This window comes from Topomyia yanbarensis, chromosome 1 (assembly GCF_030247195.1).
Source record: "Topomyia yanbarensis strain Yona2022 chromosome 1, ASM3024719v1, whole genome shotgun sequence".
Taxonomy (NCBI): domain Eukaryota; kingdom Metazoa; phylum Arthropoda; class Insecta; order Diptera; family Culicidae; genus Topomyia; species Topomyia yanbarensis.
In genome coordinates, this window is record NC_080670.1 from 41,462,056 (window position 1) to 41,474,145 (window position 12,090).

Here is a 12,090-nt window from a genome sequence, read left to right on the forward strand (position 1 = left end):
AAACGAAATACAAAAAAATGAGAGAATAGTAACTAACTGGGCAATCTTTGCGTGACATAACTTATGAATGGTCCACAATACCACTTTTAAACTCACTGTTTATGGTCCATTTTATATTGTCGACAACACTTCGCACAGCCGGCTTTCTTGAGTTCAAGTTGTTTTCGATGAAACAAACTCTCGATAAACGGTTACCCAGAGTTAAAATGCCTTAACATCTAGAACATTTAAGTATCCTAGACTGGCCATGATCGCATATTTGTCCCGTTTTCTGTGGGATTTCCTATCTTTATGGGACTGATTTGCGATCATGGGCAGTAGAGTGAATAAACTATTCAAACTTTTCATTTTTATGCACGAAAATATATTCTCAGGCGCATCGCTTGCTTGATGCGAATCCTGACTAACAACCCACCCACTACCCAATCTGGGGTACTTACGGGAGTGTCACTGAGTCGGGGAGTTCCGTTAAGTAAATATCACTTCAACACTTCTTTTCTCGTACCCGTAGTTGCGGTAAATATGGTCGTGGCCCGCAATGGTGGTTCTCAGGCGAAATTCTCGCTTGGAGTGGATCAATTATTATTCCCTAACAATGCTCCTCAAGTAGTCTGGCTGGAAATGAGAGTCATCAGTCTGCAATCTACGAAGTATACCGTGCTTACGGAACGCAACGTAACGAACCGCAAAACTAGGTGTGGATAATGTCAGGGACATAACCGCGGTGGTGACGTAGGACTGTTCGTTGGTGTATCATATTATTAAAATTCTGCTTGTATCTCTTTCGAAAGGCTTACACGGGCTCCTGGTGATTTGAATAGTATTCCGTTCGGAAATCAATTCAGTAGAACAGTTTTAATTTCGAGCTCTCCGCATAAAATACAGGTATACAAACATCTGTCAATGACAGGTTTCGGTAAATTCCTGGCGATAAATGTTAAGGAATGCTGACTAGTTCAGTTATTCGAAATTTAAAATTGGCGAATTACTAGCAAAAGTGGCATGCTTTAGTCAGCATTATACAGGTTAAGGTTGAACAGAAAACTTATGTTATGTTCTGGATATTACCTAGCCCCAGTTTTTTTTTCAGAAATAGTACATGCTACGGAATTAGTTACTAAATGGTTGAGCATATTTCCAATCAGATAGCGCAAAAATTTCTTTTTTTCGATCAGTACAACAGCAGATATTCACATTCAATAAAATCAAATAAAATTCTGCCGAAAATTTTAAACCTTCTGTTCAATTCTCAATAAATTATAAATTATGAATGGACCGAGATTTGGAAAGCGATTTGATCAGATTCCGCACAAACAAATAGTATTTTTGAGTTTTTCATTACTTCCTGGATGGATAGCTTCTGCATCGTCGTCACATTTTATGTTCATTTTGAATCTCAACCAGTTGGGAATGAATGAGGGAGGCGTTGAAGCTGAATGCAGGTTTCGGTAAATTCAACCAGAAATAGGTAACTGAGTTTAAAAAGTCGCACCGCTGGCTTAAATATTTATTCAAATAGTCGTATAAAAATGCGTTATAACAACATTGCGGAAAGCACTCTATGTACCTGGTGGTGCTCCACAGCACCATTTCAGATATCATGTGCAGTAGATTTTGACTATAATTTGAGGGTAAAGAAAGGGGGTTTACCTTGCACTTTTGGTTGGAAACATTATTTTCGATGTTTAAACGTTCAAAACATGGTTTGGACGGGATCGGGCTCAGACACACAAATTGCACTTCAATTGTCATTTAACGTTTGTTGAGATCGAAAAACTAGCAAGTACTTTTAAAAGTCATGTGTTGACTATAAACAAAATAATATTCGTTACTATGTTATTGAGCCTATAAATTGTGAGGTGTAGATTTACCTCAGTTTCGTACCCCTCAGTCTCTTACTCAACTGTGTCCTACACCGCCAATAATGCCTAGTTATGCTGGCACCGCTGCCACTGCAAAGCGCCAACATCCGCCACGATAGTCCTTTGTCAGCGTCATTGTGCATCAGATTCTCGTGGAGGTAAGTCATATACAAAGGAGGCATCCACGTGTCGAGTGATTTCCTCAGTGATAATAATAAATGGCGCCCTGTAAGATATCCTACGCAAATCGCAACTTTTACATAAATAACTAAAAATTGTCGGTAGTAATATAGTTGCCTTATAAAAGGTTAAAACTAATTTTCATCGACTGTCACTTGCAAATATGTAATTTGTTTCTCTACAGGATTAGACTGACATGTAAATCAATTTCAACGATTCATTTCCCACATGTCTAGTGCGCGAGAATCTGACATGAAGGAACGATCCATTTTCATGAGCTGATACAGCTTGAAGCAAGGAATGGATTTGATTTTATGTATTGACGTACAACAATTGGGTACCGATGTTATACCAAAAAACTGATCCATTTACGGCAACAGCGCAAAAATGTTTACCACGGTTGATTGACTTGTGGATTCAAATTACTAGAATGGGCCAGTTGGGCCTATTTGCCGATCTATACTAAATGAATGAATTGTAAAAGATACTCATTTGATTTTGTTTATTTTAGATCTCAATAAGGAAAATGGGAAGAGTTAATAGAAATTTGTAGCACAATACTTCTGTTCGGCATGTTCTTATTCGTCGGCAAAGAACTAAGACTGAATGCGATGCATCGCGTTAATATGGTTTTATTCACCATCAGCATGATTGATGGACAACCTGTAAGTAGAGGCATCCAGCCCGGAAAACAATCCTATTCGATTGTTTGCGAATGTGGATGCATTTCCGGCTACCGTTATGAGGCATACGTTTCCTTGAAGCGACGTTGCACATGCTGATAGGCGTTGTAAATTCTGAAAATAAAGTGAAATTACATACGTCACTCTAGGAAGATAGAAATATTGCAAGACAGTGAATGATGATTTACTTTGTTTTCGCCGTTTTGAAAGACTTTTTCCGGTTCTTCTCCTTCTTGTCCATCGACTCGAGTGAATTGGAGGAACTGGAGGTTGGTATTTCAAGTGGCTCAATATCGGTGCAGTTGTCTGTGGGTGTAAAACGAAAATTATCGTGCTTTCAGAAAAAATAAATCGATTCAGAGCTGAATTCTTTTTTGCATTCCAGTTCGTTTTAGGAGATGCTGAATCTTACCTGGATGAACAAAGAACGCGATTGAGTGCCTTCCACGATGCTTGGAAGCCTCGTCTTTCGGTATAACGACACGGTGGCACTAAAGAAATCAAAACAATCATTACGTATCTATTTGAATGACTAAAGAAAAAACTCACCAAGGCAGGAATCTTCTCGTTGGTCCAGCTCGCCAGCAGTTCACCAGCGTTAACTAGAATAGCTCCGGGCAGGTGTCCCACTCGTTTCCACTTGTCCGTTCCAGGCAGTTTTATTTCGAGACCACCTTCGCAGTCCTGCACTAGCAAAGTAAACGTGCCGTAGTCGCAATGAGCCCCACACCGAGTATACTGGGCTTCCCGATTCTCCTCTTCCTCGGCCATCTTTTTCTTGTAGTCTTCGGGGATCGAGAGATCAATTTCGTCTTTTGCACAGCGTTGCTGGCTGTAATGGCAGATACCGCGCAGAAGCTCATTCTGGCCGTCATCCACGATCAACGGTGGATAGTACAGCAGGCGGAATGTGGACTGGTTTTCACTTTCCCCATCCAAAATGTGGGTATGCTTCTCCAGAAAGTATTTGTGCGGTTGTTCCAGCCCCACGGCTAGAGCTTGCAGGAGGAGCGATGACAGCCGCTGGAAATCCTGCGCCAGATCGGAAATGTGTTCCCGAAATCCGGGCAGTGGTTCCTCCGGTAGTGAAGCATCCGGTTTCAACGTACAAATGTTGAACGTGTGACGCAGCTCCTTAGTTTTACCGTCGAACCGTTCCTGGCCTGGTTTGACGTAGCCGTGATTACCGTCCTTCCGGAGGTACAGCTCCTTGGTGTCATCCGACAGTTTGCAGAAATCATCCAGATGGCTGTAGGCGAGTTTGATCTGGAATCGAAAGCAGTTGTTCAGTTTGTTATTCAGGTTTGAATGGTCTTAATTTTTAGAATATATGGCGTTATGGTCAAACTTGGTATAATATTTATATAGTTGAATTTTCAAGTGGATGAATGAGTAAGATCTCAATTATCTCTATTTAAAGCTCAAGATGAACGTCTGTTCTCCGTGATTATACTATTTCGAAGGTAATTAAGTTGTTATGACTTAAGTTTGGTTACAACACTAACCAAGGGAGTTGAGAAAGATACAATTTACGCCGCGAAAAATGAAATAAGGGTGAGACTAACGCGTTGGTACTAATTTCATCACTTTTTATCACACCCATCATGCTTCGAAAAACACGGATTAAGTTGTTAATTTCGCTAAACATCACCGGATTAACAGATTTATGGTTGTGTGTGTCTATAAAGATTCAGTATCAGCTTTTATCAAAAAAGCTGTTTATTTTCTTTTTAGGGGTTCTTCGCGTTCGACCAGTTTATTTATCAATCATTAGACGGGAAAAAAACGATGTCAACCCGTCAGACACCAGTATTGCAACGGACGTAACCATCTCGAAAAAAAAAACAAATGTTTTCTTTCAAACCCACCTGTTGGCGGATTACTAATCGCGCGAAATTCTTCCATAATTTGAGCCGCCTCAATGCTGTTCCCCCTGACCAAAAGTTTTATTGCGCAGACATTGGCGTATCGCGCTCAGCAACCACCTGCACACTCAATTATCACGTGCTTTGATCTACCAGGCACGATTTGCAGGAAATCACCAATGTCAATATTTCTTTTATGTACTTTTATCGACGTCAATGCTCACTGTTAGTTTTTCAGCGAACAATATTTACCCATCCAAAGAAGCAACGTGTGTAAATATCTCAATTCCAGACACCATTTTCGCTGCTTACCACCAGTATGGTTGAAGTTTCGCCGCGACAATGCGAGAGAGGTTCCTCCTAAATCCACTCGTAAATGGTGCATGCAAAAACAAACCATCGCAGATTTTGACATCTGTTCCTCAAGCCATAACCTATACGGAAAGTGGGTACAGGTTTATAGTCTCCTGTCCGCCGCCCGTGATGGGTTTTATCCATCTACTTCAGCTTGTTTACGACATGCGATATGTAATGCAGAACGACAAAGTCTAGACAACCGTGTAACCGTGAACTTTTCCAGGTCGTTTCTGTACCCAGCACCCACAGATGCCCGCATCCGAAGTGTATATCTTTTCGAAATAATCGAAAAGTATGCACTTATACTTTGACAAAGGGGGTGAAGGTATAATTAGTTTTGGCATGATAATGTTAAGTTCTAGCCACCAATACCCGATAAAAGGAAATGGAATTGCGTGTGTCGGAAAAGCAAACAGGAAAGTTGATGGTCTCAATTGGAGATATGTACACGCAAAAATAAAACAACCCACAGAATAAGTTCATTTAACATAAATTTAGGTAAAGTTGTGCGTCGCTTTCGCACTTATTAGTGTTGTCAAAAACAAAACGCTTCGACTCAGTCGAGGTCTTCCGTGCAGTAAGGTACTTTAGAGTTGTTTGGGGTATACTCAAAATTAGGTAAATTCAACTTAAATTTAAATAAATTAAATTCAAGGTTGAATTATGATTTTTGCTGTAGTTAAATGATAACTACCTTCAACATGGTTTACAGTCGTGATTCACTGGTTGGGCTACAGCCTTGTCCAACTAACGAATTGGATTCGCCAGTTGGACCGACTGACAAATGTCAAAAACTCTCCAAAAGAGATGTTGGCAGTGTAAGTACATCTGTTCACATCTCTAAATATTGTCAGATTGATTGTCAAACTAAATTTGACATGAGATTTTGGCGTTCAGATGCTTTTTAGTTGGACAATGGTCCAACTAGCGGTGGTCCAACTAAAAAGCAGTCCAGTTAAAAAGTGTCCAACCAGCGAATCACGACTGTACCTAATTTTACCTTCCTGCACGATACCACGAGATTGAGTCAAAAGTACTTAATTTTAGGTAGTTTTTCGGTGGCGTGTATGTTTATTTTGACGTTTCGCTTTCAGAAATGGTAGGTCAGAAGCTAATAATGTAAACATTAATGAGGTGATTCCTTTTAACATTGGACGTTTAGTACCAAACATTAGGTTTCTCAAAACTCAATAATATGTGAAATAATGGGTAAGCAAAGCTTTGTTATCATCTGAAGATAGCGTATCAACTTGCTCATATTGTATTAAATACATTAGTATTATTTTCTAATGTTATTAAAATAGATCTTTCCTGTATAATTCGAATGACATCAGTGTAAATTTCAAGATTACTCAATATTAAGCCGCCATCCTTCAGTCTCTCGGAGCCTTACTCTAAAAAGACAATACCATCCAAATTCTTTACTCAGCAGAATTCTCAGCATTTGCGCTACATACCCTTCACTGTAAATAGGTATTTGACCGGCAACAATTTGGACTTTTTTAGGAACACTGCTAATTCAAATGGTAATTGAATTCACAAATCATATGCAAAATTTAAGCTTTTTCCGATAGCTCTAGTTCACCCACAAGAGGTATCAAGTTTCTATAGTAATATAGGGTTAGTGCTCCCTAATTCATCTTAGCTCCTCTATTCATCCCACCCATTTGAACACATTAATTAGAGCAGTATCTACTATATTCAACACGTTAGCTCAAATAGTAGGATGAATCCTTATTCATCCTACTATTACAGTTAAAATTTTAACTGTACTGCTTCTTAGGAACTAAGTCGAGTTATTAACGAAATAGTGTGACATCCTGACTATAATGAGATGAATAAGGGCTCGTCCACCTTATATGGAAACTCGGAAATAAAAACTTAAAATCCAATAAAAATTTCCACAGTAACTCTTCATACTTCAAAACTTATGGTCGTGTAGCTTATTTTATAACTAACAACTTTGTTGAAGATTGCATATTGAGTGGAGGTTTCCCGAAAGCGTTGTTTAACTTTGAAGACCACCCGATTTTTTCAAATGTCCTATTCTAGGCATGTGCCAGAAAGAGAGTCAACACATAACTATATATGAGAATATCTTTTTATTGTGAAATCGGATCTATTTGCAGTCTTCGGCAATGTTGATCCTTACACCTTAAGCTATATATATTTGCAGATTATGGTATGCACAAGATGGTACTGGTATTTTTTACTGAATGTATAGTTTCTATTGCCTATTTTTCATATATTTTCACAAACAAACTTGAAAACTCTTGTGAGTGAACTAGAGTTTTTGGAATAAGCTCATATTGGATAAATGGTATGTGGAGCCAATTACCGTTGGATCTAATAGTTTTCCGAAAAAAAGTCAAAATTGTTGCCGGTCTAATAGGTATGCATGTACGAGGGACGTTCAATAAATCCTTATATAAAAATGGAAAACACTGTTTTTTTGGAAATTTCTTTTTTTATTTCTCAACGTAATCTCCTTTCAACCCCCGTCCAAAAAATATGATTCTAGAAGTTCTGCAAAATACTTGCTCGTTTGAGGAATGACGTCCTCGTTAAAAGTGCACCGTCGTTCGCCAAGCCATTTCTCTTCGTTTCTGGAGTTTAGTGGTGTATCCAGATTTCGTCCACAGTGACATATCGACGAAGGAATTCGGCAAGACTGCGATGGAAGAGCTCCAACATAACCTCGGAGTCCACTATACGATTGTGTTTATTCTCCTCTGAGAGCAAACGCGGCACCCACGTCGCCGAAATTTTTTTTCAGTGTATCATTTGTTTATGCAAAATTGAAGCGACTGTACCTTGTGATATGCCTGCGGCCTCAACTAATCCCCGCACTTTGATTCGCCGATCGCTCAAAATCACATTATGGATTTTATCGATGATTTCAGGAGCAGACACCTTCACTGGGCGTCCTGAACGATGTTCATATTTGGTGGATTAACGGCCACGTTAAAATTTATTCACCCAGCTGTAAATCGTCGCAAACACAGGTGCAGATGTGCCATGAACTGCATCCAACTCTGCTTTTTTCGTTCGGGCTTAAGATGTTTGATGACAGTCCTGAACTCGTTTTTTCATTGTTATGAACAAACAAGTGTTGTTGACTTTAATCGACGACAGACCTACGGACCTGCCTATGGATCGCATTTTGATTCGATACCATTTTCACAATTGAAGAACAAATCTCGACAAACATATGATTACGGCCTAAAAGCCAACTGTCAAAATCCACTTTGAATGGAAATTCCAGACAAACCGTTACTAGTCGAACACAGTTGACAACAATTTATGAAAGAGAAAACTTTTCTCTTTCATTTACTATCAACATCTGTGATTGGCGTGTAACGGTTTGTCCGGAATTTCTATTCAAAGTGGATTTTGACAGTTGGCTTTTAGGCCGTAATCATATGTTTGTCGAGAAATGTTAAAATCAAACAGTAGGCAAGACGCTACGAGGGTTGTTCAATAATACTGATTTCGTTTTTAAATCAGAGTTGCTCTAGGTTCGCTCTAATGTTTACAGTTTCCATATAAAAGTGACAGCTTCGAGCGAACCCAGAGCAACTCTGATTTAAAAACGAAATCAGCATTATTGAAAAACCCTCGTAGCGTCTTGCCTACTGTTTGATTTTAACATTTGTTCTTCAATTGTGAAAATGGTATCGAATCAAAGAGAACAACGGAGCAAAATCGCGTGTATCGCGGAAATCCGAACTACTCATACGCCAAGTAGGCGAAAGTGTGGACAAATCAGCTGTCATCAACGATATAAAAATGTTCGGGAAACATTTGTGGTCAGCCAGGAACACTGGATCGGGAAGCAATCGGAAGCTTGAGACCGCAAAAATGGAGAAAAGAGGAAGCCAGCTGCTTCAAGCGAAACTGAAACCTCTCCGTCTGAGATGTCGCAAACTAAAAAGCGAACTGGACTACAGGAAGGTGGTGACTGAAGCTTCCATCCCGGGAATTTATTTCCCGGGAATCCCGGGATTTTTGGATTTCCCGGGATTCCCGATTCCCGGAAAATTGTGTTTTCTCATTCCCGGGACTCGGGAATCCCGGGAAAAAAGATTTTCAATTTATTTCAAATGGCTTAGGTTCTGCGAAAGGAATTCTGTAGGAAATATCTTTATCGGCAAACGGTGAGCAGTGAATGCAGATGCTTTTCCAACTGATTTGCAGATCTTTGGACTACATATCTTTAGGCTCGTTGATATGTTCTTATGATTTTTTAGGTATATAGTCTAAGCCTTGCTCAAAATACTACTAAAAATGTTGATATTTTCATGCAAAAATGGATTAATTTGCCGGCCGTTGTACCGAAGCATTTCCTGACAGTAGCGTTAGTGATGCGCACGATATCTCTGCTATGGGCCGATTGATCAGATTTTTTAACAGTTCTTTTAATAGTTAGATCTTGAATGAATGCAATCAAATTAGTAATTGAAATGGCGGTAATTTCTTAAAAAATCGATGAGTGTTTGTTTCAACACTTGGGATGGTTTGTAATGATATCATGCTTAACGCAAACGCTATTTAAAATAAAGAATGTTTCTAGAACGTCTGCCGAAATATTTGATCGGTTCATCGAATGCATATTTCGTCTAATTTGTTATAACTGTAATATCTGTAAATTTTTGGATGCATGAAAAGAAAGACATAACGCAGTAGCTGTCCAATATCATGCGCATCCAACCTATTTGAATGTCGCTTTCAAGGTGGGAGGAGGAAAGGAGTTTTGAAGGGATAAGATCAAGCAATCCAGATACTCGCCCGTAACATTAAATTGATGGTAGGTTTCATCCATCGCTGCACAGTTCGTCCATTATCTGCTTGATTTTGATTCACACTTAATTCGGAATGATGCTGATCCTACAGCGACAGAAATGGATTCCATATATCACATTTTCTCATTTGATCGGAAATAACTGCACAATACCCTGAAGCAGCTTAATCGTTTTATTCAAGATTACCAAATAAGGTGCTTTACATTAAATTGATCCATTGTATCATCGAATTCCAATTTTGGGCAGTAACTTCAGCAGCTGCGTTTAGTATATCGTTCCAATCGTACCCGTGATTACCAAAATTTAGGTTATACATATAGTCAAGAAAAATCAAAAGAAGTTGATGTTGCGTAAACTTATTGACGAGTTATCAAATGATTGAATAATGTGTAGGACACCAAATCGCCTTTTTCTGACAACTGCTTTTAGGACAGATATACATGCAATCAAACGGGTTTGAAAACTTTTCAATTTATTCTTTTTTTCTTAAGAAAATCATTACCCTTTTTTTTTTCTTCTGTATTCCCGGGATCCCGGAATTTCCCGGGAAATTTATTATTTATTTCCCGAATCCCGGGAAGCTGAAAACCGTCGGGAAATGGAAGCTCTAGTGGTGACTCCAAATCGTGACTACTAGCAAAACAAATCGGGTTTGGCGTAATCCTCCTCAAGGCAAACATTAAACAGCTTCCTCGGCTGCTCAAGGTCAAGGTTCTGGCTGCTGAGGTTCGCGGCGACATTTACATCGCAAATGGGAATATCAACCAGAAACATTATGTACGGGAGTGCCTGGAATAACGGCTGTTGCCTGTCCTCAAGCAACACAACAGGATTTGGTATCTTGCCGTTACGGAAAAAGGCCATGGAGTGATATGCCGAAAACAACGTCCAGGTGGTGCCCAACACGCTCAATAGAAAAATATTGGGCAATCGTCAAGCGGGATCTCAAGAAGACGCTGATGATAGTTGTCAGCGAAATGTAGTTTAATCTTGAGTTTAATCGAAGACTGCATATCAAGAAGACTGGCAACTCTGTCCAGAATCCGGAGACAGGAACAGCAACGCCACTTGCGGGCAAAGGTGGTACTTTCCATAGTGATGCACACCCACACACATATACATTTTTACATTAAGCTTCCTACCTTCATCCAATAGAGGCCGTATGATATTAAGCCTGTTCTAATGACCCTGCCACTTCTAGTTTTCCGATCTGTTTACTTCACATCCTTGCTCTCACTTGAGTACTATGGCTCTAAGTTTCATAACTTTCCCTACCCAGTAATCTCTAGCTAATTGAATGTCGTTAAAACGTAAAAGAGTATTTTTTTTATTCTGTATGAATTGAACTGGCAAAAGAAACATGACTTGATTTTTATCAAGGACGTAGCCAGTCATACCACCCCTAAAACAAAACTAAAAAAAGATCATTTTGGAAGTTGGAGGAAAACGGAAACTACCCGATACTTGGGGTCCCTATAAACCCGAGATGAAGGTATTTAATAACCAGGAGCGGATCCAGAAAAAAATTTCGGAGGGGGTCCGAAATTTCGATTTTGAAATGTTCATTGTACAATACGTGATATGTAATAACCTCATTTAATTAAAATCAGTTTTGGTGGTCGAATTTGGTTTAGAAAGATTTTGAGTTTAAAACGAATTTAAAATAGAAACTATTTTAAAATTTCTCAAGAAGTTGAAAAATTTCGGGGGGGGGGGTCCGGACCCCCAAGACCCTCCCCCTGGATTCGCCACTGTTAATAACAATTGCAACATAGATTCGTATATGATTCATCGTCAATCTAGACACATCTATCAAGCTTCGTCAGCACCTGGTCGGACAGCATACGGAATTTGTCCAATGTTTGTTATTTGGGACTTCGGTTGGGTTGTTTATTTTCTCGGTAACATTTGTAGCATTTTCGGAGATGAGTTTTCCAACAGTACAACGGTTAGTATTCAGTTTTTTTTTGCTAAATCGTTATCAGAGAAGTTGAGAATCGTTGATTTTCCGAGTTGTTCGAAAGTGCAGTTGGGAATAAACGGATTCACTACGATACTTCAAGTGCACTCTGTAGGCTGTTTTGAGAGATTCCTTCTTCTGTGCCATTACTCGAGTAAGAGTTCTTTTAGAATAATCCAGTAGTTTCTTCTCATGCTCACTCGAGAATGTATGAATTAATTTCGTTCGTTCGTTCGCCAATGACAAGAAAGCTTTCTTCACCTTTTAAACTTTCTGCTTGCATAGAAAGTTAAGCAAAGCAACCTGGCGCAGCGAACGCACCCGAGCTGAAGCTGCCTAAAGGCAGTGTAGCATCCGGCAGCAGAAACCAATGTTTGATCC

The 12,090-nt window shown here is 39.4% G+C and overlaps 1 protein-coding gene across 1 annotated transcript in view; it reads right to left on the reverse strand.

Moving 5' to 3' along the window:
* Positions 1–2,654: 2,654 nt before the first annotated feature.
* The window catches only part of LOC131677451 (uncharacterized), a 41,095-nt gene continuing 31,659 nt past the window's right edge, over positions 2,655–12,090 (reverse strand). Inside the window, exons 3-6 of the mRNA XM_058957285.1 lie at positions 3,275–3,991; positions 3,138–3,216; positions 2,914–3,031; positions 2,655–2,839 (exon numbers count right to left, since the gene is read on the reverse strand). Of these exons, the coding sequence (XP_058813268.1) occupies positions 2,782–2,839; positions 2,914–3,031; positions 3,138–3,216; positions 3,275–3,991 (972 nt within the window). The 3' untranslated portion in view covers positions 2,655–2,781. The remainder of the gene's footprint in view (positions 2,840–2,913; positions 3,032–3,137; positions 3,217–3,274; positions 3,992–12,090) is intronic.